The sequence below is a fragment of the Anarrhichthys ocellatus genome, unplaced genomic scaffold (assembly GCF_004355925.1).
Source record: "Anarrhichthys ocellatus isolate YVR2014 unplaced genomic scaffold, GSC_Weel_1.0 scaffold24, whole genome shotgun sequence".
Taxonomy (NCBI): Eukaryota; Metazoa; Chordata; class Actinopteri; order Perciformes; family Anarhichadidae; genus Anarrhichthys; species Anarrhichthys ocellatus.
This window is the reverse complement of record NW_022280054.1, coordinates 9,970,874-9,993,847: the sequence shown is the minus strand read 5'-3', so window position 1 is coordinate 9,993,847 and position 22,974 is coordinate 9,970,874. Positions and strand designations below refer to the sequence as shown.

At 41.5% G+C, this 22,974-nt stretch overlaps 1 protein-coding gene across 2 annotated transcripts in view; it reads right to left on the bottom strand.

Annotated features, from left to right (window-relative positions):
• lsamp (limbic system associated membrane protein) overlaps positions 1–22,974 on the bottom strand; it is a 503,490-nt gene that overhangs the window by 168,263 nt on the left and 312,253 nt on the right. Inside the window, exon 2 of one of the 2 annotated variants that reach the window (XM_031860665.1) lies at positions 17,688–17,766. In XM_031860665.1, coding sequence (XP_031716525.1) covers positions 17,688–17,766 — 79 coding nt within the window. Of the gene's footprint in view, positions 1–17,687; positions 18,153–22,974 lie in introns of those variants that run through there. The other variant, XM_031860664.1, reaches the window with a different exon arrangement.

Sequence of the window (22,974 nt, the reverse complement as noted above, 5' to 3'; positions counted from 1 at the left end):
CCACTCAGTGATCAATCTCTTTCTTCCCTCTCCCTCCTTACGTCTCTGTGACGTGAGGCTGCCTCTCATCGCTCCATCTTTGCCAAATCACACAAGGCTGATTTGCTTTCAAGTGCCAGCTTGTGTGTCACAGACAAAGCTGGCGTCATGTCACTTTGTTTTCTGTAATCAGGGAGAACAAAGGTTAAGTTTATACATTATGTCGGTAAAAAGGCGGGTGAGGGGTGGCTTGATTTCTCCACCTGACTGAGGCACCTGGCACATTTTGTCATCGGCTATGCTGCTGCATTAATTAAGCCTCTACTCGCTCACCCGTAGCTAATGGGATTTCCTTTTGTGTTTGAATGTCTCTGATGGAGACACACATGCTTAAGCCCAAACGCACACCACACATATTAACACATGTGCTTAGAAAATGTACTTCATAGCTCTGGAAAGTATTTGAGCTGTCAACATGTTCTGGTATCAGTTAAAAACAGATGTGAGCGCAGAAACCCGAGTTAACATCAGCTTGGAAAACACGCCGTTGCTTAAATCCAGTTGCACGCACACGTCTTAGTCGACGGTATCCGTCAGAAGCAGCAGGCACGCACTCGGAAACATGTCCCTCAGGTTCTGCCTCTTTTGTCTCGGCTGTGATAGTGTGCCTTGTTTTTATCGTAGCCTGTGATCTCTCCCTCTGTTTCCCCTCGCAGCATACGAACACAACATTCATCACTCCCTCACTGCGCTCCATATGCTGGATTAACCAGCTCTGCATCAGAGATAAATCAGGCAGGATGGAGCTGTAGATCTTGCACCATGTCAAACTGATTTTAGACTCGTGCAATCAATACGCTTCCCTTAGATAAAGGAGTTTGCTCAAACTAGTTTTTCTTTCTTCCACCAGCCTGGATGAAAAATAAATGAGAAGTTCTCAGCGTGGCACATTCAACTTCTTCCGTGGTACAAGCTCTTACATAATCTAAACAACCGAGAGTTGTGACATGAAGGAAGGAGTCGTCGGGGTTCACAGATCCTGTGGCTCGTAATCAAAAGATTTCTGTGAAAATTCAACCTGTTTTGAGCCGATCTGTGTTGCCACAGTGACAGACATAATCTTGGAAAAGGTTGAAATGAGGTCGATAACGCCACAATTCTGATTGAACGTATTGTTCTCACAGACGAGAGGCTGTAGGGACAAGGCCACACAAGTTATTCCTTCCTTTATGTTTGTACCCTGGTTAGCAGAATAGTGCTGACTTGTAGCTCTACAGCGGCTCTGGATGTGGAACTTTAGTGCTTACAGTGAAGGTAATTACACTCCATGTTACTCCTGCAATGGGCATTGACCCCAGGCAAGAGGTAGACCAGGCAGAGAGCAAATGCACTAATATCAATCTAAATGCACTGAAAAGCAATCTAAAAATATATAAATAAATAAAAATAACAAATAGTGGCATAAATACTCAACACCCCTCCCACCTTCTACTCGCGAGTGCAGTTTTCAGCTTCTCACATGTGCTCCAAAATGATTCATGAGTAAATTCATTGTTAATAAATGCATCATTTGCTGTGGTTAATATCAAGGTTGTGGATGACACCCTTTTAACTCTGATTTGTTTTTGCATGTCTTTGTACCTTCTGGCTGAGATACATTTCTTTGTAAATCCTCGTGTGATGAATGATCAGTTCGTCTAGGTGAGCACTAAAATAAATGATGTAAATACAGCACATTTAATCCAAAATGACGTTAATGACAGCATCCCACTGCTAATGATAATGGTAAAAGCTCATTACCATAATTAAAATGTGAATATTCTCTAGACTGACAGTTTATTAGCAACACCACCAGTTCGCCTACTCGTCCGTATGCTCATTATTGTCAGTATTGTCTTCCGCACTGTTGTCTAGTCATGATCATCACCATGAGCCAGCATCTTTCCGCGGTCTTTGCTTTGCTTTACACACAGGGTTAAAATCCTGGAAAGTGCAACAGTTTCGACCTGCAGCGGAGAACAGAGGGGGTTGTGGGTAGGTCGACCACATGTCCCGAGGGTAGCCAGTGTGATGTCTCCATTATTCTCAAGCCTTTTCAGAGGGGTTTCTTCAGTGTCACAGTGCCTCTAAACTTTCCATCAGAGGTAGCTTATCATAAATGCACGACAGAATGTTTCTCGGGAGATAGCTGTAGGAACTCCGGGAACTTCCAGGCTGCCTCTTCAACTTTTCATCAGACAAAGTCTGTCTTTGTAATACCGCGGTGTGACATAATTCTGGAAAGCCCCGCTCTACTAATGGTTTCCTCACAGTCTCTGCAGAATGTCTATGAAATGATACAGATATCGTGCATTGGGCTATAAGTGCTACTGTAAGTCGAAGGACAAAGAGCAAATAGAGGCTACTCTGGGTAAAGAACTTTGCTCGCTCAGACAGAAAGACGCAGCTGGTGCATGTGTCCATAGCTTGGCCCTCTGTACACTCCTAGAGAGAGGCAGCTCAGTTTGTGGCCAAAAGACATACACGTTGCCGAGAGAAGTTCAAACTGGGGCTGGAAGAGAACGCTAAGCAATACGGAAAGCAATTAGAGGAAATGAGAAGCAAAAGGACTGTGAAGAGAAGCAGAATTAGTGAAACTACTGACCAAACGCGCTGAGTATCCAAAAGCCATTTTCTGAGGAGACCAGGTTTTTCACGGTGCCTTTTGCGAGTCCATACCAGATTTAAGGTTTTAAAGACAGCTCAGTTTCTGAACAACTGAGACATCAAAATTAATTGAGAGAAGAGAAACAGCAGCAGGGACCAGACAAATTACGAACAGAGTGAGAGTAGAAGTGGGACATCAAGCTGAGAGCACAGCGGGGTACCGCAGGGCCAGTCGGAAAACGCTGACTATCAGACGGCAAAGCTAAGGACGTTCTTGTACAAACATGACACGTATACAGTAGTTGCTGGACAACTAATATCATTTCACAAAAGGAACGCAGGAGCAAATCCACCAAGAAGGCGCTGCGAGGGAGCTCTGCATATAGTCAGCATATTTTCATAAATTCTGTCACTCGGCTACACGAGCTATAAGATTGCGGATTTTGAGTCTTATTGGCTCAAAAATGGTCCTGTTTATCACCAATAGTGAGCAGAAAATGTATGCTTCCACTTTAAGGCTAATCCACTAAGACTGGCACCTTTGTGCCCAAAAGCACAATTTGCATGGAGGAAGAGCCCTTCCTTTGCTTCCCTGACAGCAGCCGTTCTGTACTGCTGAACTCTTTGCACAATGTCTTCATGCCCCCAATGATAACCTCTACAATAATTATGGAGAAGTCAAAGCTCTGAATGCCCTCACCTAAATCTTAAATGGGCAAAATGAACGAGATTTGCATGCAGTACTATTATATTTTGCACGTCTATGACAGGCGCCGTTAGGAACCCACTGCTGTCACTGTGTACAGTGTAGGAAATTTAGGTTTGGAAGTGTGTTTTAGGATTTATAATTAGAAGTGTGTTTTAGGATTTATAGTTAGAAGTGTTTCTTAGTAGAATTTATAGCACCTTAGAGGTGGGTAGTAAAATGTTAGCAAGTACTTGGGTTATACCAAATATGCTTTGGTAAGCTTGTAAAGTTTTTGCCAAAAGTTGCAAATCCTTATTGAATGTATAGTATGTTTACAGTATCTTTATCATAGAGGTGTTAAGCCATAAGAGACAGTCATTGAATGTATTAAACTGTGAAGAATAGCCAAGGGTCAGACAGGGATTTCCAGACAGGCATTTACAGGGACACGCAGAAGGAACATCACACCCGCGCCGAGGGTCCTCCGCTGGCTGATACGAGAAGGAGGAGCCAACTGGATTTAACCAACAGAAACAAAGACGGACATTTTGTGAACATTTACGAACTATATAAGGAAATTCAGAGAGGGCATTCATTCTGTTCATCTCATTTCATCCAGCAAGGTAACAAGCTTCCTGGCTGTGGTGTGTACGACTGCTTTTCCGCGGGATCATATTTCTATATCGATACCGTAATATATATCTATAGATACTGTAAATAGTGTACTTCACTTTGCAATTGTTTTAGCTTCTGTAGTATTAAATACTTTTGATTATAATTTGAGCCGGCTGACTTTTTGGCTCGGCTCCACGACGTGCGGTTTCTCCCACAGTTTCGAGAGGTTCTTGAACCTAACAACAGTCAGTGAACAGCAGACCCTTCCTGTGGTGTCGCTTTGACAGAAGTCTTTCGTGAGTGAAGGCTTCAGTCTCAATCAGAATAAAAATATAGAGGATTTACGTCTAAGACTTGGAAAAGCCCCACTACTTAGTATCATAGTGTGACAGAGAGAGATTCTTTGGTTTCTGCAGAATCAAAATACTTTTTAGTGCTATAAAAAAAGCTTTGAAAATAGAAGAAATATGTTGTTAAAGAAAAATTTGTATTTTATTGTGAACTATTTCAGCAATAAGGTTTTATCTTTCACATAAACGGTAGAGTTGAGATTGAAAGGTAAGACATAAAAGCCCCACCATTTGGATTTCTGAGTTCCGTTAGGAGAAAAAAATGTAAAAAATAATATATATATATATATATATATATATATATATAAAAATTAAAAAATATATAAATTCATATATATATATATAAATATGAAAGATACAAAATAGATTGATTCATCTATACATATATATAGATGAATCAATCTATTTTGTTATCAGACTACATATTTTTATGCCTCTGCCAAATGGTTGAGATGACTTGTTGAGGTTTTGTATGCACCGTTCAGGCAGGACGCCCACTAATTAGAGTAAATGAACAATATCCACCACTGTTATTGGCTACATTTGGCTTTGTTGAATCATTATTACCAATATCTTCAGTATCAACCTGGGTTTACAGTGTATCTCCATGTGAAAATGTCTAAAAGAATACTGATAACTGCAATTATTGGTAATATTGAGTTACCCACCATTTATTAACATTTCTACCGATCAGTAGAGCTTTTTTGATGTATTATTATAATCACACTTACAGCGGGTATTCATTCACATTATTGTGTTCAGTCAGTTATCTTACAACATAACTTTATAAAACATGTTTTTGTACTGAAGATCTCCCCAGAATAAAAACACTAGGAGTCATTTTTCGGTTACTAACTTCCCAGAAGGAAGCCACCGAAATAAATGGTAATTTTTTTTTTACTTTTGGCCTAAAAAAAGTGCTGCGGTCAAGATGATTTAATCAGGTTCTGGTAAGAAAACTACATTTTTCAACAAGATGTCACAGCTCAAAATGGGCTCCACCAAATGTTTGAGAAGACCATCACAGGAGAGGAAATGATTCCCCCGCTACACATCTACGCATGAGGTTTGGTTTGGTTCGTGGAATAAGTTTTGAAGTCAAATCAAGTGAAACCATCTTGTCCGTAGCCTCTGGTGTTTCTTCAAAGAAATGTATGTTAGGGATCAAGGGAGTCTTCAAAAGGGGTATGCACGGGTGTGTTTTAAAGCATATCAGAGAGCTAGTGTGCTAAACTAGACGAGGGTTGCGAAATCAGCCTCACACTGAAAAAAATTAAATAAAATCCCAATTGAAAATGCCTTGTGAAGATGCAGGATAAAAAAGAAAATCAATGCTCTAAAAGTGAGTCAGACTGAGTTCACTGAGGCATAGCAGACGCATCTCTCACCAACTCACCTACACACACACACACACACACACACACACACACACACACGCGTCAGAGGAGGCCAGTTCCTCAGGTCTGTAGATTTGAGGAAATATCGTATAATTGTGGTACGTCAATATTGATTAAGTCAAAAAAATGGTAATGGAGCAGAATGGTCACACTAGGCCTCCTCTTTGATGATACAATATGGTAGAAAAGATGATTGCGGTCTGTAGTGTGGTCAATGGAGAGTCTGTCTGCCAACCCTTTTTTAGTGTATTCTGCCACGGTTGATTGGATAACCACGGAGGTTTCTAATCCGTTTAACCCTGTTACTGTACCCTTCTCACATGTGTTAGTGGGAAACACACACACACAAACATGAGAAATTGGACACGCATCTAAACGTGTACTGCAGGTGTGTAGAGAAACTACAATGATACAATCAAATGCAAGCCTATACACTAAAGCCTACAACATGCCAAACATATCATATTACACACAACGCCACTGTTTTCTGTTCATGATTTCTTTTTGGCAGCGATACAAAAATTAAATGAAAATGCCCTCAAGAAATGAAACAGAAATTGTTTTTGAGCAAAGACTCTGAACCAAGTGGCGGTTAAATATGCTGAGCAGGTTCCTGCCTTTGTTTTCTTTCTGTTTGAAGACACAAAGAATGCCGTTACTGCCATCTCTCCAAGGGACTGTGTATTTGTACTTGGCCACCTGTTCCTCGTCTTTGGATACAATGTTTACTTCAGGCATACCACATTGCGTTGCTTCCTCCGGCAGTGTGAGACAATGCAATAAAATGCAAATTTCTGCAAACTCCTGCATTTTAGGGGCTATAGCAATTAAGAAAATTGAAAACTTAATGCAACTTTAATGAACTTTTCAGGCATATGGGTGCTTATTTTGCCCGTAAAACAGACAACACAGGTCAGAACGAGGGTTTGAAAGCTCTGAGTGTCCTTTGGGCCAAGTAATATTGAGTCACTAATGATACTCATAAACAATAAAGAAATATGGAACATTTAAAAGGATGGGAAACACATGGTCTTTAACAATACAAAATGACTGAGCAATGAATCTCAGTCATAAACGAGTTTACTGCACCTTTTGGAGGAAGCTGGGGTTTTATCAGCATAACTGAGATTATCCAGCCAACTCTCAAAATGTCACATATGCCAGGGCCTTTAATCTTTTAATACACAAAGATGTCTGTGATGTCAGTTTATTGGGTGTGAATTTATGAAAGATGTGAAGATTGAATATTTCAACCCTTCATACTGACTGAATAGTAGATCCAGTCCAAGCCACAGATTTCCCCCTTACTGTCAGGGGCATCCTAACATGGTGTTAAATGACCCAAGTACATTCTAGCGTGTTTTCACATGTACACGAGCTGACTAAAGTAAAAACTGCTGAGTTGTAATACAACAAATCAGTCATTTTATACTAGGTTCCATTTTAGCACACGTTTGCAAAAAGCATACTTCCCTCCATTTATTCTGCAAAAGGCATGAGAACACATACAGTATGTTACCAGCCACCACTTCATGCTGAAGGTTTTCTTAGCTTTCCACTCTTTCCCTGATGTGCTGGCAGACAGACGCTGGCAAATACCACCCATTGTCCTCAGGTGATGAGACAGCCTTTATACACAAACAGCCTTTTAAATGCGAGTGCATCGCAGCGCTTTAGCTAATGTGGTCTAAGTGCTGAACATCAGATAATAATGAATTAGTGTAGTCAGTCCCGCGATGTACTCCTGAGTCAGACCGAGCATTCTACAAGCTCAGAGGTGGCAGCTGACCAGGAGGCTTTGTTGAGGGTCAATGGGAAATTGACAAAAAACAAAAAGGTGGAGGGAAGTTTATGATTGCGGGGCTAGCACTAATCAATAGCTGAATTACTCGCTGGGGACCTAAAGTAATTGGATGTAATTGTACACCATGCAGAGACACAAGTGATATTTCAGTAATTGAAAACAACATTGTTCCATTGGGTCGAGGATTAAATTGGATTGAATGGGAATAATTAATCGCAAATGAGACAAGCAATGCTGATTTATTTCTGCCTGTTAATGCTAATTCTGAAAAGTTAAACCTAATGACACAACGCTGTTTAAATAATAAATTAAAAGTATTTCTGTTGAACTTTTTTTTTTTTTTACATCTGAGACATTTACGCTACACAAATCAGAGGGGAACGCAGAGCAAGTAGGCCACAGAGTCATCCCCATTTCCTCAAATGCCAAATGCTCAAGAGAGAAACTCTAATTAATCTCCTACACCTTTGACACTTTGGCCTTTTCATACTGCTTTCTCTTGAAATGGAAAGTAAAACTCACAGTAGGGTAATGCAGAATAAAACATGTTGCCACGAAAGCCACTTTGAAACAAAATCAAAGAGTTTCCCGAGAGGTGCACATTTCACGGGTACGTACCAATGCAAAATATCAGTATGCAGCTGAAAACCCACTTAACTCAACGGTGCTGGATGAGGAATGCTTCTCAATTAAGATCCATCTCATGATGTCCATGTTTGAATATAAAAACGCCTAAAACGTCAGAGAGTGTTCTATCAACCATAAGCAGTGGACAAATGTTTCCTGCATACGATGCATGCATTAAACGATGTCGCAAACCACACATAAATAAACAGTTTGTAACAACCACAGATATTTGTTTGTTTGTTTTTCGATAGTAGAACATGCCGCCATCCCCAGAACCTGGCTGTTTTCCCTCGCTTGTTGTTTGCCTCCAGCGTAGTTTGCATTGATGGGATTCATTTTAATGAGCCTAACAAAAACTCATTTTATCTTCTAATATCAGAATATTTCAGCTCTCTTTTTAAAAACTTTTAAAAGTATACTATGAACTTAATCAAACAAGTTTGCTTTTATACTAAATGTGTAGTGAATTCTGTAGATAAAGACGTTTAAAAAATACATTTAAAACACATTTGGTAATCCACTTAGCAAATGCAGCCCTCACCACATTATGGAACCATAACATTTAAATACCACTGCTCTCATAACGTGGTTATAGCTGATACTGCTATACTGATAACACTGTTAGCTCTGTCAGCAATGCACTGCATTGCAATTAGCACCGTTAGCTACGAGCTGTGTTTTTGTATTTTTTATTTAATACTTTTATACCTTTTTCCTCAATAACCTCCAAATTAATGCATTTTGATGGTAGGTAAGGAAGTTGTTGTACAATAATTATGATCCTAATATGCTTTGCCCAGTATGGGACTTCTAAGGTGGTAGTACCACTAGAATAGTCATTCGCCCTCAATTGCAGTATTGTCTATTGTTATGCATTAAACACAAGACTACAAGTTTTAATAGACTCCAAATAACTTGATTCTTTTCGTTCCCCATTCTGAAGTGTTGTGTTGCTAATAACTGATTCACCAGTACTTTGACATGTATTAACCTGCACAGGTTTCCTATTCTAAAGTTGCGTCCTCTTTACACTTTGAAATTCCATTATAGCACACGACTACTGCAAGAGTTACACCTTGACAAAATAACGAGGTCTATTGAGGTGCACATGTTCTATTCCCTTGAAAAAAAACCTTTTAATGGATGTCTGTGAAAATCTCTGACGTTTTTCTTCTACCACTGAATGTAGAACCTGTGCATCTCAATAGGCCTCCATTACTTTTCAAGGATTGAAACTGTTAACTGCACTGTATTTGTGGGCCATGATAGATTTAACTGAACGTGAAGAGGAGGCAACTTTAAATTAGGGAATGGCCTAGAAGTTGTAGAATAAAGTCATGCAGAATAAGGCATTAATTAGTGCTTCGCAGCGGCTAATAAAGAGCTAATATGCTACTAACATGAATGCCAATAAGCAACTGAGCTCGTCTGTGGTGCTGCAATTTGTTTCGGTGCCGGGACTCTGTGCATATAATGCTTCTATCATGACCGTGTTGTGCAAATCAACCACTTGAGTAGAACAAACAAGAAACACTAGCGTCTGTATTTGAGAGCTGACCATGCAGAGCAATTAATATATGAAGGTGTATGATTATCAATGCAACAGCCAGCAGATACTACGCCTGCATGGTTTGGCGAAACTATAGTACTGTAGCTTTGTTGTTTATTAGGTGGTTTCTTTTGCATATTGATGAAAATACATTTCTCTATACATCTCTAATGCGTGCCAGTACATACTGTATATGCATGGATTTTGTATTCCTGTAAAACTGACACACTTTATCAGACAAAGATATTCATACGTTTTAAGTCACAGACTACATTTTCACCGAAAGAAATTGAGAAATAATCATGAATTGAATTGACTTGAATATAAATGTCATACACGCACAAGTATCAATGGTTAGTAGAAAGCTCGATTCATTTAGAAATAACCAATATATCATGAGAATACAAAATAAAAATACAGACGGCCTTAGCTGACGTGGCACTTGTAAGTAACTGCTTTGTATGCAAGGCAGCCAAAAACTGCTGACCATCGCGTATTCGATGTCTTAACCTCTCAAGCACAGTAATTGAGACATGTATATAAACAGTCACGGTATATGATTTTGCTGCAGGTTTGCCAAAGTGAGCAGCTTCATCCAGTGATGACATCGCCTCTTCTCTGAAACCACACATCTATCATCACAGTGTGACGCCATCTTGTGCAGTATGTGTCAGTCGGTCAGCAAGCAGATTTCTGCTGATCTTGGAAGAGATGGGAGGTAAACAATGAGTGTGCTCGTCCAGGGCTATACGTACTGCAGGCCTGTAATCTGCTTTAAAGCCATGTGGATTTACAGCTGCAGCGACGGGAGTCATCCCAGCTAAAGCCCACATTCAGCTTTAATTTGAATTCATCCCGACTGACTGACAGAGTTCTAGCTAAACTGAGCTCAACCCGGGTTCCTTCACTCTAATAATTTGTCCCATTTCATCTCTGGGATGGCAAAGGTGTGTGCTTGTGACATTTTTTTTAAATATAATTAAAATTCCTGCTTTGTACTCCTCAGTTTTAGATAACAGCTAAATTTCTGCAAACTGGTTGGTTAACGGAAGTCTAAGTAAGGCGCTCATGCTTTTAAAGCAGCTGTACTGATTTTGTAATTAATCACGATGGCACACAAGTAATGATGCTAAAACTCGGAAAGATGGCAGCTCCATTCCAATGACAAATCCTGGCTGAACACACGATGTCATCATACAGTGGGAAAGATGTATACAAGGTGTTGCTGTATACCACACAGCACATTATGGTTTGGATATCAATTACTTGAAACCGCTGTTTGTGTCCCATGCAGAACTAAAAGTTAACATTGACATTTGTCATCTGAGTCGTTTGTCAGTCAAGTTAACGTCGATGAAGCTCTTTTACTAAACCTAACTAAGAGGTTTTGTTGCCTAAAGCTTACTTTGAAAAGACGCTTCGCATGTAACGAGTTGAAACTGACACGCTGTCACCGCCATGTTCAAAACTAACGTAAAGGGGTATTTAGAGCGTCATAGTATCAAGCTTAGGGCCACTGACCGGGCGTAGGTATTTGACTAGTTGGAAGTGAGAATGTGTTGTTACTGCAGCTCTGTAACACTCTTGACATTTCGAGGTCTGGGAGCAATAAGAATATTCTTCCACTCCACTTTTACTGCCATCGCCTATAGGTATGGGAGAAAGTGCTGAGTTGTTTAAATATGCATTTAGGGACAGTCTGGCCTGCCGAACAAAAGCCTCGGTAAAGGATGAAATGGAGTGGAATTGCTTTTAGGGAGAAGCACTGCGTTGAATTGAAAAAAAAAAACATTTTAAGGTCTGGACTCCTTGGTTGAGTTATTCACAACGACGCATTGAAAACACATAATGAAGAGCTCCAAGTGTCCTGGTGTGTTCTTTGAGGACAAATCCGCAAACATCAAACTACATGCTGAAAGCACATCTGGCAGGGAGCCTTTGAAAGAGGCCCAGAAAGCCCACTGAACTCTATTGGACTGTGCTTCAGATGAGAGCGTCAGAACTCTGTTCATCTGCCATGTCAAAAGACTTCACACTGACTCTGTGGGTCCATTATTCAGATCCTACTGACCAAGATGAAAGCCTCTGGAACTTGTGATTACTCAGAGCCGTTCCAAAAAGCCCCCACAAAACTTTGCAGAATTGGCAAAATATCAAACAAAACTATGTCCCTTGAAGCTTTCCCCCCCTCACCTCTGCTCTGCCCCATGCCAACCTGGGGACAAGATGATAATGACCCAACTGGCAGCCACTCAGCTCTCCCACTGTAGCATCATGAGTGAAAATGAAATTGATTTGAAAATCCTACGCCGGCCCCGGCTGGAACAGAAGGGATTATTGTGCTGATTGTACAAATACTGTGTCCCTGCCCTCCCCCTCCCTCCCACTCTAATTCCGCCCATCATACTATTCTCTCTGTTTTCTCTCTCTCTCTCTCTTGGTGAGAGCTCTTCAGCCATCATTCTTCCCTTTTACAATTTTTCCCTTTTATCATCCTCGTAAATAAGCTCCTTTCCCGCTCCCCCCCCCCCCTCCCCAACCCTTTCCCCCTCATCTGACTTCATGTTCACTCTGTGAGTCAGGTTAAGACAGCGCAGCTGGACAATTCAATGCTAGCAAAATAAAAAAGAGGATAGAGAGCGATGGAGAGATAGAGGGACTGACAAATGCCGAGGGAGGCTCGAAACGGTAAAAAAAAAAGAAAAAGGTAGCACTCCGATGTGATGAGCTGTAGAGAGAAATATAGAGGCCCCCTTGGGGTCCGGACATCCCAAATTATGTTGCACTCTTGCCCTCTGCCCGGAAATCCAGAAATGTATCTGTTTTTTTCTCCCTCCACTTGGAATACAGCCTGGACTACATTGCCCACAGTATCACCTTACCAAATCTTTGTCCTGTCTGTGAAAATGAATATGCTCTGCGACTCCATCATAACTGAATGTGACAGCAAGAAATGTTGATTACAGGTCAGTTTTGTGGCATGGTGGTAACACTACACACACGTGCGTGTGCATGTAGTCACATAGACCCAACGGTCTGAATTTCCAGAACAGTGATATCTACTGTGCTTTATTAACACAAGTAATGTGTTGAGGATCACAATAGTGTGTTACTGTACCAGCAGGTAGCTCCAGCGGTCACTTTTACTGTTGTACTGTGTGTACTGTACACACAAACTGTTTTTGTAAAAAAAAAAAAAATATAACTTTTCTCATACCTCGTCTTTTTTCCTCTGTATTAAGCTAAATATATGGCATTGCATATTTTGGGTTGTTTTAACAACAAGATACAGTATGCCAGTTCTGTTGCCAGACAGACTCTTGATGCTGAATGTGTATGGCTTGGTAGGTCACTAAGGTATGGCTAAGATAAGGGAATCTGCATTGTTCCTTACTCAGTTGGGGCATAAAGTGTTGTCGCAGGAAGTCGGGAAGAGAGTAGACGGATGGTTGGCTAGTTATCTAGGTAGCCTGTCTTTCTCGAGTGGTGGCAAGTAAGCAAAAACAGTAAAGTTACATCACTTCACTGTAATGTAGTCTTTAAAACCAAGAGACAACACTTATGCTATATAAGGATATCCAAAATTGAAGACGATCTATATCATGGATATAATATTGATATATTTCCCAGCCCTTACTGACTTCGGAAAGGCAATTACTTCCTGGAGATACTTGGTGAGTATTGTTTTGCACCGATAACAACAAATGTAATAGATAACAGCCGATCCAAATTTCGACCCTGATAGCAGGAACCTTTTTGGGCTGGATAGGGCTCTCAAATAACAATACTATTGCATTTAAAAGGCCATGTACTATCATAGTTTTGGAATAATAGTCATCACAGGATGTACTAAATTTATTTCTATATAAAAAAGAGAGACTTTGGATGACTGTATTTTTTTAAATAGTTCAGAGATTCTGTATTACATTAACACAATTCTTCTTTTTCTTTTTAGTACAACCTCCAGATAGAGTATGCTTTCAATACATGTGCTGTAATACCAGGTGTACTGGGTATATATGAGAACTGTCTTTGTTTCCATGTTGAATAAGTGCAGTTCTTTGGAATATGGCCGAGGCACACTGCATCACTCAGAGATGCATCAGCCATCAGAGTTCAATAGTTGAGATTTTAATAATGCAAATGGAAATAACTGGATTCTGAGGCATTGTGAATCATGTCGGAACTTGAATTAGACTTACATCATGTCTTATGTGGTGTCTGAGCCTCGAGCAGATTTCACAAACGTAACATCTGGCTGACTCAAATTAAAGGCAGAGTTCTGTGGTACTTTGTGATGACGATCCTCTGGGGCAATGCACAAGTGCAGAATCATCTCCCTCTGAAAGTAACAAGCGCCGGCAGAGTGCATTGTCAAAGTGCAGATAATTGACCCAGAGGAGCGTAATCACAGAGACTGTGTCATTAATGCTTTAATAAGCAATTGTCAATTATCAGGGCTTCACCTGACATTGTAACCCTACCCCTTAAGGCAACTGCATAGTGAGGGACTCAAACAAAAAAAAGAAGCAATTAAAAATTAAACTATTGTGACTCAGAAATGGCTTGAAGAAACGTGGAAACGTTTCTTGTTCTCCTGCTCAGATTCATGTTGTGACTTGAAGATGAGGAGAGTTTGATTTCACTTGTTGACATCATCCTTGTAAAAAAAACATGGAAGAAGGTTTGAAGATGTGGGGTGTTTTTCAGTGACCTAAATCCTATTGGTCTGAAACACGACGGCTGGGACACGGGCCTAGATTTAATATGCCGGGGCTTATGTTAACGCTTTCCAGGGGCAAATGTTTCTTCAAGAAGATACAAATGTAAAAAATAAAAGTCCCGCTTTAGAGGGACAAGACAGCTTGGGGACAAATATGAGAACCTGATAGTCTGTAATCTCTAAACTGAACACAGCCACCAGATCATTAAACGGTAGAGAATTTAGGATGCGGCATGCTGGTGACTTCTGAGCCAAGACAGTCACACAAGACCCACTGAAGATTCAAAGAAACCATATTACAAAACCTCACCACTGATTTGGGTGTAGAGTTTAATCCCAAAGCCTACCGTACGTCAGATGAGCTCTAAACCAATCCGCGTTACAAGCGCTGGAGGGAAAACGTTCATCTAAGCCAGTCAAAAATAGTGGCCGTCTTCAAAAAGAATAATCTCTTTCAGATTAACCCCTTGAAGGCCATCTCAGGCAAAGGTGTTCAAAGGTTAAGTGTAGCGAAATCTTTACATCTAACGCCGATTTGAAGGAGAGGATGCCACCACTGCGTTTCAGTCTAGTAAAGACAGAAGGCGAGAAAATTTAGATTTAAATGCTCTTCCCTCACCGACAGTTGCCGGAGATACCTGTCAATATATTTAGTGTACGTTCACTTTGGACGGATTCTGAGGGGCAAATGAGATTCTGTGAACAAAGCGTTGTGTCACAACATGCTGAGGAAAGTCGGCTACAGTTCGCGAGCCTGTCAAAAACGAATTATTAGCAGATATTTAAAAAAATGATGATTATTAAATCAGCCAGATGTATAGAGTATTTACACATGCATACATGCATCATGCTCCTGTAGCACGCAAGATAGAAAGCAATACATTCCATTGTCACGACCTAAATCAATCCATTATGCTTAAATATATACATTTGACATAGACTTTCACAGTGAGCCACACGAGTGCTACAAATCTGAAAGTATGAAGAGAAAAGACTTGCTTATGCATTAAACAGTTCTAGACCCCTGGTCAAAATATATAAATGGACTTTCTCATTTCACCAGTGGGGCCTGTTGCTGTGTGTTCTGTCACTGTGGTTGTTTGGCCACATGCTGTTTCTCTACTCATGCATCTCTCCGGTTGTGCCATGAATGTCACGACTGCAGCCACAGCCTCCACAAGAGGACTACGGGCCTTATTACGCCCCCAGGTCACCGATATCCCCTCAGCCTCCACAAAACTCAGCTTATGGGATCAGATACACTGTGTAGCTTGACAAATTACTAGCCGACGGCCTCCCACCCCTGCTCAAAGTTCTCCCATTTTGGCCCTTGTGTTTGGTTTTTCCTTGCGCCCCCCCCTCCCGTTTCCAATTTGTCAGGTGGAAACTGGGTTTGAAAAATGGTTGTGTTTTTCAATGGAGTCACAGGGGTCTGAGATGCAGTTTATCATTGCTCGACTGACAATAGATAAAACTGATCAATAATGCCAACAGGAGACATTATAAACATCTAATTAACAATGACGCCTCCTGAGTGATAACCACAGATAATTATTCAAGGAGTGTTTATCAGAGATAATGGTGAAATACGCGACTTAGGATGCAAGTGTTTTCTTGGAAAGGGGAATCTGATTTGGCTCCGGCTGAGTGCAAAGCCTGCCACCACCTCTGAAGGCGACGGGCTGACTGGGTGACACAACGGCTGGATATAGCAAAGACGCTGCCAATTGGATTTTGGAAAAGTGAAACAAATAGCTGTGACCCCTCGCGAGTTCAACAGTAACTGAGTCAATTGACTCATTTGATCAGCGGGTACCTGAATGGATGGCACCTGGTTGCAAGACAGAATCCATTAAAGGGATTTATTCCTCCCTCCTGTGTGTGTTTATGTGTGTTTGTGTGTGTGTGTGCAGCTATACAAGCAAGCTTAGGACACGTGATGAAACATGCTTGTGTGTTGCTTGTGTATTGCTTGTGTGTCTGAAGGGTTTTTTTCGACAGTCTGTGTTAAAGGTCCATCCCATAATTGCATTCTATATTCTCACACTCATTAGGCAGCCCTGGGTGGTAGGCTACTGTAAATAAGGCACGGAAGTGGGGAGAGGACAGAGAAGGAGTTAGGGAGAGGGGGGAAATCAATGTGACTGAGTGTTCTGTGTGCAGCCTATTACACCACTGGATTTACCTACAGTCCATCCCATTGGAGACTAGGGTGTGTGTGTGTGTGTGTTGAGGGGGGGCGGGCATGGCAGGAAGCAAAGCGCCTTGTTGACAAAAACCAACCAAATCTAAATCCCCCTCGCGTTTATACAGCCTGCCACAAACACATGGTTCGGATCACGTGGTGGCTGACATCTGCCCAACAGCATCACAATGCCAGAGAGTTGACAGCTTGCATTGTCTCGGAGGCGATTAAGTGGGATGCGAGGCTATTATGGGCACACACAAAAAACGGACTCCACGTAACTGGATTTGGAGAGTGGCGCTTTATATCTAACGGGGCTGGAACGGAGTTACATTCCTGACACCGATGGCACTTCACCTGCTCGTGCCCTACAGGCTGTAACTCATCTTTCCCAAACATCCCGGGGTGAATCAAGGGCTGCACAGTTATCTGTCTGCTCGCATCAACCCCTCTGTGTCTATAATCCCCGTCTCTGCCATCGATCCCCTCTCAGAATCTCCAGAAAAGCCACCGTGACGCATTCGCTTTATCAAGCTGTTTATAAATTAAGTACAGAGAAAGGGGAGCCTGCATGGGTGACCGCGCGCTCCGGTGCTCTGTGCGTCATGTCAGCGAAGGCGTTTAAGAAACGTTTAAGCTCTTTGCTCCAATCATGTAAATCATCCCCAGAAGAAGGACGTCATGCCACCGCCAAAATAAAGCTTACTTAATAATTCCATAGAGGAATAGAATATATAAGGATATGAAATCACCGAGCGATGTAAACTCATTGCTACAAGGCGGGATATTATGTCATATTTAAAATATGGGGAACTCAGTCAGAACTGGTTTGTGAGATAAAAGTTTTAAACCTAAGTAAGTCAACTCTCATCCGAGCACGTCCCACCCCCCGTTTACTTCTCTGTCAGTCTTGCGGAAAATATAAGTTTGCCGCAGGGGAAAGAACATCGTCAGGGGAATAAAAAAAAATCTTCCTCAACAAAATGAACGCAGTTCATAAAATGCACCCTTTTTGTTACTGCGATGTGTGGCAGCACGCAGCTGCCTGCTCGCGGGGAGGATGCTGCTGTGCAATCCGGAGGGAGACGAGGAGGAGGAGAGGAAAGTTGGAAGACGACTCTTACCTTATGATCGCTGTGTCGCCCTGACGGATGGTGATGTTATCGGTGGCCCGCTGCATATCCACACTCCGGACGGGGAATCCTGTGGGGATAAGACACAGCAGTCTGAAAAGGGAAGCCTGCAATTGCCTCCAACACGATTTGCGTCCGACTTGCATCTTAAAGTACAGGCGCGCGCTTTTCGAGAGCTATAGATCCAAGGGTGAAAAAAAGAGGGGAAGGAAGAGTAGTAGTTGTCCAGACTTCTCGGGAAAACGCGGGATGCCCTTAGGTCCAAAGCAGTGCGGAGGGGATAGGTGCTACGGGTTCCTTTGAACACTTATGGGACGAAGTCGTGCGGGGGTCCTCGCTCTATAGTCCACTGATGCGTAATGCTCTCTGCGTAAAGGGATGGCACAGCCAGCAACTGCGATGGAGAGAGGCAGGCTTCTTTTCAGAGTCTGCAAAAATCCCATCTCTCTCTCTCTCTCTCTCTCTCTCTCTCTCTCTCTCTCTCTCTCTAACCAGATTATCCAGCCGTCTGGCTGTGAATCTCCCCGTATTGGTTGTCAGGACAACAGCACCACCTGAGGTCCCTTTCAGTAAGACAACTGAGTGAGGAAAAGTGGAAAAGTAGAAAAGGAGAGAGGGGAAAAAAGAACAGATTCAAGAGTGCCAACCATGTACAGTGTGAAGTTCAGCTGTGAAAAGCTTAACCAGACATAATCACCTCTTGTCTAGACTGCCACGGCCACCATGAGGCTGTAGCTCCGTAGGAAATGACATATCCACTTTAAACCAAAGCAAGGACACAGGTTCTGAAGGTGTGTGCTTTTTCCAATTCAACAGAAATTGCCAATTGCCAATCAAGTACCGGCTTAATAGGCCATGATCTAATGCTCATTCCACGATGTGCTTAATGAACTGCAGAGTAACAATTAAGGCAGTGCACTTAGCATTTTATTTGTTTCAGAAAATACATTAATACTAATGAGAATCATTGTCATTCGTTGCACGGCACATTTTTTGTTTTGTCTTTGGACCTGTTCCTTAAATAGTTCCGGGACATAACGCTTTAATTCTAGTTCTCTAACTCTGCACGTGGATACAAGTACAGGAGACGGTCGGGATACCATACGACTTGAATGTAGAATGATTAAATATGATGTTAACGTTGGGCTAAGTTGCATGATCACACGAACGCCCCCCCGCTCTTATCTCTAAACATAATGCAATTGTTCTGGTGTACATACAGCGTGGAGTAATCCTGTTCTGAGCGCCAGCAGCCTGATTGGACCAGTGTAAGGCGGTGTTGTTGAGCCTTATTTCCAGCATCAGCCGATTTTAAGCACCAGATCAGAGCAAACCCCAGTTTAACAGCCGCCCCTCCAGCAGCCATAGCCCACTGTGACATGTAGGCTTTTCAGCCAGATTAGAGAAAATGGAAGTGTGGAAGATGTAGGCACCACTGAAAAAGGAATTACAGTGACATACTTGATATCTGGGAGTGTTAGGAGGCGTTAGTGCATTAGTTAATGAGCACAGGAATGTTTTCAGGGAGGGATGCTTGCAGAGCTGCTCCCTACTTGGCCCCTTAATGATCAGTGTCTGTTGCCATTTCCTCAAAGCTTCTGGAGGTTTTAGTTATCTTGAAGATTGCACAGTTTATGAAAGAGCATATGCATTAAGACCACTTATAAAGGGACTTCAGGGCTCCGTAGAGGAGAGAAGAGGAGCTTCTCTGCATACAGATTTATACAGGAACGGCTGCCATGTGACTCTTAGCAATATTTTTTGTTGAAAACTCTCATAAGTCCATCAGTGATCTGACAAAGTGGCGTGCGTGTAATTAGTAGAAATCTTTCTTGTATGGCAGAAATGCAGGAGGGGAGGCCAGGAAGAGAGAAACACACACACACACACACACACACACACACACACACACACACAGGCAGAGGGGTCATTGTCCTGCTGGTGGGATGCTCTTGGTTGGTTACTGTCGTGGTTAAGACAACGGAACCGGCCATACAGTATGCTGCAGTGTACACAATATAAAGTAAGTACCACGGAGCCAGGGAAGATTTTTAAATAATGCTAATGCATGAAACAGTGAGGAGAAATACACAATAATTGATATATTCTATGACGGATATCCTATGACGGGTAAATGATGAAACAAGAACAGTGTAAGGACAATTAACTAAAGAACATGATCTATTATTCAACTCTGTGTAGTTCAACTTAAGACGTTGACAGCGAGGAACACCCCGGGAGGCGATTTTAATGAAACACACCAGAGACGAATGTAATAAAACTAGAAACCATGTCTCTGCTGCTTCACACGTGGCAACGATCACACTGCATCATAAATTATGCCAGCTAGAGGCTGGATTGGAACCTGCATATGTTTCTGATATTTGTTCGCAATAAGTGACTCTGTTTTTGACCCGAGGTCTGTGTCAAAGGGCAGCCACTTTAAAGTGATTTTATTAATACTTATTACGAGGTGCCCTGACTTTCTCTCCGTCTCATTAGTCATAATGACTCCGGCAGAGTGGGCCCCGCCAATCAAAGAGGAAGAACTCGGAGCAGCAGAAAGAAATGAAGACATATGACTCCGATGTAAACCCAAGTAAACCCCCTCTTAAAAGTGAAGCCACATGCGCTGTTCCTATGACGTTAGTTCAGCCATCATTTGGAAATGTTAAATAAAGACATGTTTGAATCCGTCTTTGGCATGAAAACGGCATGCCTGTTGATTCGGAGCTGGACTATCTCATGGAGTTTTTGCTTTTCTGAACAGCCCTGTTGTCATAGCAGGAACACACTTTTCTATGTTTTTGTTACATAAGCCCATTATCAATCCAAACTGAATGTGATTTCATTCTGTACACACAATCTAGAGGGACTGCTCTGTAATGAACCCGTAGCAGATATTTCAGTGTCATGCTGTGTTCAAATGCATGCTCTTTGATGTGACTACAGAGCATAGCAAATGGTTACAATAATTTGCCTTACAGATTACTACGAGTGAGCTACAGCATGTGATGGATTATTTACATCCCCTCTTCGGTGTTATTATGAACCAGGCTAGAGATTCCCCTTTTTCTCAGAAAGTTGGTCCTTTGCGATCCGGAGTGTAGTAGAATGACATCAGTAAGGCTTGCCTCCACCCTTTGGAGTCTTCTTCAATAAGGCAGATGTCATTTCAAGATTTCCAGGGTGACAATGGCTGCACATCATCCTACAACAACATACCACGACTTGGATTTCATCAGTATGACCTGGATTCATTATCACTGGCTGCATTTCATCATTTTGCTGTTTCTCTTGTCATCCAGACGTCTACTGAAGGTTACATACTCTAGTTTGAAATGTTTTACATAATGCGTGTGTGTTCAAGTCAAGGCTTTCTTGGTGGATTGTGTAGAAGATTTAAAGAGGCCCTCCATTGATCTTACACATAGGTTAACTTCAAGTTTTACTCAGCCTTGTATAACATCTTCTACGGCTCTGGAGGAGTTATGCGAGTTTCTTTTTGAAAATAACTTATTTTAATAAAATAATAAATGTCATCAGGGTTATCTCGGCCCGGGCTTGAAGACTAACACATTTTTAATAGGCAACCATAGAGGTGTGAATCTTCACCTGTCAGGGATTTCAATGCACAATGATTCTCGATGCATCCTCAATTTCCTATACCACTGCACATGGCGACGTTTTCGTCAATTAATACAAGCAGTCAGATAAATCTGAACCCCCTTTTTATTAAGAAAGCGCTTTCAAAAATAAAGACTTCAGAAAGACACCGAGCTGAATTGGAACAAAATGCCCGTTAATGTTCGGTCACTGTATCGATGCAGGAACTTTCACGTCCACATCACGATGCATCTTAGAAGCAAGAAAATGTTGACCATTATATTTTAAAATTGATCTAACGCAATCTCCCAACTAAAGTGCAACACTAAAATACTGGACCACACTGCAGTTCTGCGTTAAAGAATAACACTGACACATTCCTACTGACAGGTGAAGTGGTGTTGCATTTGTCACATAGTGAATGGTCCATGGTGCCTACATCTACAGTACCAGCATACATTGCAAGATATGTGGTTCATAAAGGGAAACAAACCTTCAAGGTGACATATTGTTGCTTCTTTTGACAAGTGTACAAACAAAGATATATGCGTGCAGTTACAAATAGATGAAAAACAAAGAGTTGCTGTTTCCATGCAGCTGGGAGGAAGCAGGAACTTGCTACTTGTCACTTATATCAGCTGTAACCACAGAACATGATATATTGAGATCTATTGGCATCGCTGGCCGAGTGAAACACAAAATGTTAGGTTTCAGAAACACTATTTTTTGCCTTTTTTGTGGTTTGTATTTTCTTTTGGCTCATCTTTGTGAATAAAAAAAACTAGGTAATAATATTAAATATGTGTTTTCACACACTGTTAAGATGCTGTCAGATATCACACCGAGTTACAGTATCTCAAAGTCTGTCCCCTTAATATTGTCCACAGATGGAAGTCAAAGGAGGAGCAGACATAGAAGAGAAGTAAGACTGAATCATCAACACTCTAATCGGTCTAATCATGCACAAAAACAAACATGTCACATGATGTGATTGACCTATTGTTTTATTTGGGATAATTAGCAACATTGCTGTGCGAAAATCTCAACAAGTTTGGCTGCTCGCTGTGCGCGTACTGCTGCCTCGAAGCCCAATGTTTCACCTCATTATGGTGGCAAACCCGACATGTTGCGAGCATGCAGCGGATTGTGCCAGCGTGCAAAAGGTCAACAGCAAACCTCGAAGCAGCAACAAGGGAAAGTGGAGCACAACCTTCCAGCTGCCCGGCCACAGCATTAGCAGCTCGTCTGACTCACTTTGGTACACTTCCCCGTTGATGGCCACGGGCTCATACAGTATGCTTCCACTCAGACAACATGTTATAAAATGGACATTTATCAATAAAGTCCTCTGTGGGTATATCTGTTGAGAAATAATTTTGGCTGACTGAAGTAAGGTTTTCCTCTCCTTTAGCTGACTGAGCTGCAGTCCCCCAGTAGTTTAGAAAACATTCACATGTAGTTAGTTCTGCCCAAAAATCTCTCTCTCTCTAAATATACAGTATATACAGTACATATATACATATATACATATATATATATACATATACATATATACATATATACATATATATATACATACATATATATATATATACATACATATATATATACATACATATATATATATACATACATATATATATACATACATATATATATATATATATACATA